The sequence below is a fragment of the Panthera pardus genome, unplaced genomic scaffold, assembly GCF_024362965.1.
Source record: "Panthera pardus isolate Hobbes unplaced genomic scaffold, ASM2436296v1 HiC_scaffold_16, whole genome shotgun sequence".
In the NCBI taxonomy this organism is placed as follows: Eukaryota; Metazoa; Chordata; class Mammalia; order Carnivora; family Felidae; genus Panthera; species Panthera pardus.
Window position 1 is genome coordinate 82,388,971 of NW_026526721.1, and position 6,381 is coordinate 82,395,351.

General features: G+C 47.2%; 1 protein-coding gene across 1 annotated transcript; it reads right to left on the reverse strand.

Moving 5' to 3' along the window:
• Positions 1-614: 614 nt before the first annotated feature.
• On the reverse strand, positions 615-5,597 carry LOC109275117 (5-hydroxytryptamine receptor 3C-like). Its single transcript, XM_053904166.1, has 8 exons — positions 5,567-5,597; positions 4,571-4,737; positions 2,854-3,122; positions 2,419-2,588; positions 1,937-2,097; positions 1,378-1,601; positions 975-1,252; positions 615-858 (listed from the first exon to the last, which is right to left on the reverse strand). The coding sequence occupies exons 1-8, from the start codon at positions 5,595-5,597 to the stop codon at positions 656-658; spliced, it is 1,503 nt and encodes a 500-aa protein (XP_053760141.1). The 3' UTR covers positions 615-655.
• Between the last annotated feature and the right edge of the window lie 784 nt (positions 5,598-6,381).

Genomic DNA, 6,381 nt, shown 5'->3' on the forward strand with positions numbered 1-6,381 from the left:
CCTGTGCTCCACCTGGTTCTTTTGTGGAATAACAGCATAGGAACCAGCCAGGCAGGAAGTTATCATGAAGCCTCCCCTGGCCACCCACCTAAACTTTCAATCTCCTCCCCCATTTCCCATTCTTCCTTCCCTAATTTGATTTTCCCCCTTGGCACTTAGCACATACTCCATGTTTCGCATATTTATCTCCTTTATTGTCAGTCTCCACCTACCCTCAATGTAAGCTCTGTGAGCGCAGAGATTTTTGTCAGTTTGGCTCACTGCTGTATCCTCAGCACTCAAAACAGTGCCTAGCACATGGTAGGTGCTCAATAAATATTTATTAAAAGAATAAGTAACTATGTTAGCCTATATTTAAAAAGAGTTTTAACCCCTTTCCTCTATACCAGTCGATGAGTTATTATAAAGTATTCCTTTTCCAGTGAAAATTATATTTCTAACATAAACATGTATATTCTGAATTCATTATGTTTTAGAAATATAGTCCTATTTCTGAGAGAGTCTGCAGAGGTTCTATTTAAGCCCCGGAGCAGGGATTCTGGCATATTTGGGACTGTGTATGCAAATTGGAGCAGAGGAATGGGGTCTGGGATGGTCAGTCGACGCTGAGAGAACTTGAACACTGGGTTGCTCTTGCACCATTAGAATTCAGCTCCTAGGTGTTCCATAGAACGATGACCGTGATAATGGAGGAGGCCAAGAAGATCAGATAGAGGCGGAAGAGGAAGGTGTCCATCATGTGGCTGAACTGCACCCACCGGTCAGCTAGCTGGGTGCTTGTCAATCCTGAGCCCCCATTCAGCTCTGCCTCTCTGGATCCCAGCTCCTTCCCTACCAACTGTCCTGGCTCCTTCAGTCCTGTGGAGAAGACAGAGACTCAGCTATGAAGTGGGAAGGAGACAGGTTTGGGGAAGTGGGAGACTGGGGACTCTACACCCAGGGTAGAGAATAGGGGCAGTGCAGACTTTCCTTACCAGGCAGGTGAGTGGACATGAGGCCTGGACCTGTATTCTCATTCCAGAGTGCAACAGGGCAGCACTTCCCTGGGCTGGTGCAATGGAAGAGCAGAGAGTAGAGCCACAGAGGCATGGGTGGGGGCTGGGTGGTGGCCATGTGCAGCAGGTAGGTGATGAAGATGGTCTCCAGCAGGCTGACCACCATCAGGGACAGACACAGGGCAAAGTAGACACCTGGGATAGGGGTAAGGAACATGTGTGATTGAGGCCCAGAAGAACCACCAATCCCCCCTTTTCTGTGTCTCACACAGAAAGCCCTTTCTGAGATGACTGCTTTTTCCTTTCTGCCTTAGCTGCCTTGGCAGGTCGAGCCAGTGCACCTGTCTACCCTGCCTCCTTTCCCTGTCCCCTACTTTCCAACAGTGAGGAGGTGGGCATACTGATGAGCGGGGTGCCACTAGCAGGAAGTAGTTTATTCATCATGAGCAGGAAGACGTTGTAGCCCAGCAAAAGTGTTATTTTGAATGGGGCACGATTCTCACTTTCTGCTGGCAGGTAGAAGCTGAGGGCATCAGTGGAAATCAGAAAGCTGCTGGGTACCAGAAGGTTTATGACGTAGAGGCTGGGCCTGCGCCTGATGGCCACCTGGGGGGGAGGAGAGAGCAGAGAACCAGGTGAAGCTAGGATTGAGGGGAAATAGGGATGATTCCAGCCCCTTCCTTCCTTGATGTTCTCAACCCAACGGTGGCTCTTTCTGGGGCTGGATGAAGAAGCAGCTTTCACAAAAGAAAACCTGTGCCAGTGCTAGCAGGCTCAGAAAGGGGGGTTGATTTGGGGGACTTGGGAGAGAGGAAGGACTAAGGGTTGTGGCACCCAGTGGTTTTCTGGTCACAGGACAAGAAGTGAGAAGCTCTGTGACTTAGGAAGGTCTGATGAGGGAGGTAAGGGGGACAGACACATCTCACAGTCTCTGGGCTTACATAGAACATGATCTGGTCAAAAAGACTGGAGCCCACAGACATCTTTGGGGTGGCCTTGTTGATGCCCAGGAGCTCCCATTCCCCTTGTGTGCGGACGATGTCACGTGACGTGTCCGCTATCTCCCACACCTCCTTTTCCATGCCCAGCAACATATTTTCCACTGCAGGGGAGACAAACATTCATTCAACACTCTGTTTAGCACCTGCTCTGTGCAGGGCTCAGAGAGATGAACTAGCAAACTGCTTTAGCGACCTCTTTCTGGTTGCCCCATAACACAGCTTCCTTGCTCCTCAGTTGCCTGTTTTCAATTTTGGGCTTTCTCAGAAGTCTTATCTCCTCCTAAGTTCAACTCCCCCACCCCACCACCCCCACACTCTCCTTTTTAGGCATTAGAAAGAATAAATTTGCCTGTGTGTGCTGTTTTGTTGTGCCATTGGTTGATCTCATTTTACCCCATCCCAGAACCCCCACTACAACTCACCTGTGTAGAGGAAAAAGCTAAAGGTGAGTGTGCAGTTCTGCTGGTCAAAGGGGAAGTAGAAGATGTCCAGGCTACAGATGCTGGTCACCTGCATTGGTTTGTTATACACAATGTGACCGTCATTAGTCACATATGCAGAGAGGCCTTCTGGGGTCTGATCCACATCCATGCTAAGTGGCAGAAGGGGAGAGAGGCAGGTGCTCTGGGTTTCACATCAGCTTAAGTTTCTCTCTTTTATTAAAGTAGGTTCCATGCTCAGCATGGAGCCCAATGTAGGGCTCGATCCCATGACCCCGGGATCATTACCAGAGCTGAAATCAAGAGTGGAATGCTTAACAGATTGAGCCACCCAAGCGCCCCAGCTTAAGTGTCTCTCTTAAGGTGGGGCTTCCCAATGTTGCTCATTGTGGCCACTCCGCCATCTTTCCTGCCCACCACTTTTTCATTTCTGTGGGAGAAGTTGGTGAGCCGTGATTGTGCTCCTCTCTGAAATAAGTTTTGGTGGCCCCAACTGAATGGGTTTGCCCTACACTGCCCTGGCCTGCTCCTTGCAAAAGGATCTCCACTCCAGTATTCCTTAGTCCTGGTACCCACGATTCCACGATGAAGATGTCTGGGAGCCACAGGTTCTCAGTTGTCACAGTGAGTTTACTGATAGCACCACATTTTTCTGGATCCCAGCTGATGAATGGGTTAGTCCAGATCTAGAGCACAGAGCACAGAAGGTTGGTTATGGCTGATACCTGGAGCTAGTTTATGTCAGCATCTACCCTTCTGTTCCCTTACATATATATATATATATATATATTCATATGTATGTATTTTTTCCTAAATGTATGTACTACAGGCATAGGATAAAACTTTAACCATTCCAGAAAGTATAATATAAAAAACAAGCTTCTCCTTTCTCAATTCACTCCAACTCAGTTCATAGCCCCATCTCAATCTCCTTTTTAACAGCTTCTTGGTATCTTTCCAGAAAATAAATTAATACATATTCCAGCATTCGTTTTTATTTACACAGATAAACTCATACTTTGCACATTGTTATGCATGTCGCTTTTTTAAAAAACTTCATTCCTTTTAAACTCTGATTCCTCTTCTCTTCCTGGTGATAAGTTCCCCCTTCTCTAGCTAACAAAGTCTTATTGGCCTTACACTTCCCACTCAAGGGAAATCTTTTTTTTTTTAATTTATTTTTGAGAGAGAGCGTGAGAGAGCGAGGGGCGGAGGGGGGGTGGAGAGAGAGAATCCCACTAGGTGCAGAGACAGAGGGAGAGAGAGGGCGGAGCCTGGAGTGGGGCTCGAGCTCATGAACCAAACCGTGAGATCATGACTTGAGCCTAAGGCAGATGCTTAACCGACTGAACCACCCAAGCACACCGCCCCCCCCACCCCCTCCCCCCCCACACACATTCAAGAGAAATCTTAAGCTGGGTGCTGGATACCTTTGGGCCCTGGAGCTTAGTTGGGGGTTCCCAACTGCACCACCCCCCCTTCTTCCTATATTTTCCATTGATGTCTTTCAAAGTTCTTTGGCAGCTCAAAAAGCTATTTGTCATCAGTATGGGCTCTATTTTGGTTGGATTTGTCTATTCGCTCTGGCACTGCCAATGTCAACAAATGTGCTTTTTGCAAACAAGACCAGAAAAAAAAAAAAAGAGAACAAAACTGGACCTACATACCATCTTTAACCACAGAAATGATGTCAGCAGCTGAAGTTGTGCATCCTGACAAAAAAAGTCCCCATTTAGGATGATTAATGCCTTGAGATCAGGTCCCAGTCTATTTCTTGCCTTTGTTTCCTACGTGGTCCTGTGTGTCAGCTTTCAGTCACTGGTCTCAAAAGAAAGGTAGGTCCAAAAAATGTAGGTTGTATGGCAAACGTAGGGGAAAAAACCAGCATGGGGCCCACTGGAAATATGTTTTTTTTTTTTATCTGCCTACAGGGGCAGAACTCAGGACAAATGTTCCCTTTAGAAACATCACGGCAGTGTTCTCCTTCATGTCTCTCCAGCCCATAGGATGGACATCTAACCTGTAGGGCATTTGAAGACTGATTGCTCGCCACTAGACCAGTGCAAGGTTGGGTTATCAGGGTGAAGACTCCTTGTTCCCTACTGGCAGCCTATGGAAAGAATGTAGAACTCACCACATCCAGGATGGCAGACAAAGTGAAGGAGATGTTGACCTGAGTGGGGATGCTGTAGTTGATGACTGGACGGAAGTCCTTCTGGTTAAATATAGTCTGGAAGACAGCAGGGTCCACCCCATGTCGGTGAAAGCCTGAGCAATTGATGGTGAAAGTGTTTGACCTTCCTGTAGAGAGCAGAGGCCCCGTGAGGTGGGAATAGGGCTTTCATGTTTTCTAAGCGAGATGAGTACCAGGGTTGAGGCCTGAGAACCTCTCTGCAGAGAAAGAAAATGTGGACATGGGTTGAGGCACGTGAGCCCCTCCTTCTGGGCCAAGACTTCTGAAGGCCAACTCCTTCCTGCCAGGCTGGAGAGGATGGGCTGGTCTTGTAGGCAAATGGTGGAAGTTGATGTGGTAAGCTGAACCTGGGCTCAGCCCTTTCTTCCTGTGCTTTGCTCCCATATAAAGCCTATTCAAATTCATATGCAAACAGCCTCTGGGGGGAGTCCTATTTCTTCTGTAGTCCCAAACCTGAAGTTTTGGCTTTTGTCTGACCATACATTTTTCTTTCTAGCTCTGTTATGATTCATTCTTATAGTCACTGAACAAAATTTCCCTAAAATTTTGTTTCTTAATTTCCTCTTCCCACTTTTACATTTCCCCATGTCCTGGAAGGAAAAGTTTAGAAAGAAGTAAATCATGAGTACATCGTAAGTGTGATGTAAAATATGTGGGAACTTAATGTTGCACTAATGTGAATTTATCAACTACCTACTATGTGCTGTGCTCTGTGCCCTTCTCAAATTCAGTGACTTCCTCAAAGATCTGTGGGAGCCATTTTCATTATCACCATTTTGAGACTATTTCATTGATCATCTACTGTGTGCTTGATGGAGATGTACAATGAAATGTAAAAGCCCGTTGGCCCCCTTCACCCACATCCCAGCCCCAGATGACTGTGGTTATTCCTATAACTGCGGCCCAGCAAGTTCTTTCTCGTACCTCATCCATTACCTCCCCATATCAGCTGACTCATAAGGTACATCGCCAAAGTAAGGAGAAACTTATCCCAGAGGAAGAAAACATTTCCCTTTCCCCTCCACATCACCTCCTCTGCAATATCTTCCTGAGTGAGATGGGAAAGGAGCTATGTTATTGCCAACAGGACCCAGATCACCCTGTTCATAGTTACTATATCTTGGTAGAAAGGAAAAGTTGGACACTATAAAGGGGTGGGATTGGAGAGGTGGTAAATGGAAGGACAAACAGTTTAGTAGATGCCTAGGCAGGCAAATGAGAGGGGGGTTGTGTGTACTGATCAGTGAAATGGGTTTTTCATCTGTTTCCAAGGAAGTCAAAACATAGATATTACAGAGAAAGGAAATGTTTAACCCAGTTATTTTAGATGCTCCTAGTTCTGGAGAATGAGAGGATTTCTGGATTTTGCCCAGAACAGCATTCCCATCTTGTCCTGTTCTTGCCCCATCTTACCTGGAAGCAGAAGGTTGACAGTGAGGCAGAGGAGGAATGCCCCCCCAGAAGGCCACCCCCCTTCCATCCTCCTCTTCTGGACTCTTCTCTGGGGACTCACCAGGAGCCCCCAAACCCTTGAGCTTAAAGGAGCTCAGACCACACCTTGGTTCCTGGTTTTGAATAGTGTGCATGACAGGTGACCACTCCCTGGTGAGAGGCTGTGGCCAGAGAGGTCACAGCAGAGTGTCCTGCTTGCCCCTGTGTAAGTATGCCTTCCGGGCCCCAGACAAGGGGAAGTAAGGCCTAAACCAGGGGAAAAGCACATGTTTAGCAGGATGAGTTTGAAATCTGAGTTC

Bases quoted from the DNA above. Each gene is read 5' to 3' on its own strand.
- LOC109275117 (XM_053904166.1), bottom strand. From the start codon at position 5,597: ATGTACCTTATGAGTCAGCTGATATGGGGAG. The intron at 3,123-4,570 runs GTGAGTTCTACA...TCTGTGCTCTAG, and splicing joins TGTCTGCCATCCTGGATGTG to ATCTGGACTAACCCATTCAT. The intron at 1,253-1,377 runs GTTGGAAAGTAG...TGTGAGACACAG, and splicing joins AGTATGCCCACCTCCTCACT to AAAAGGGGGGATTGGTGGTT.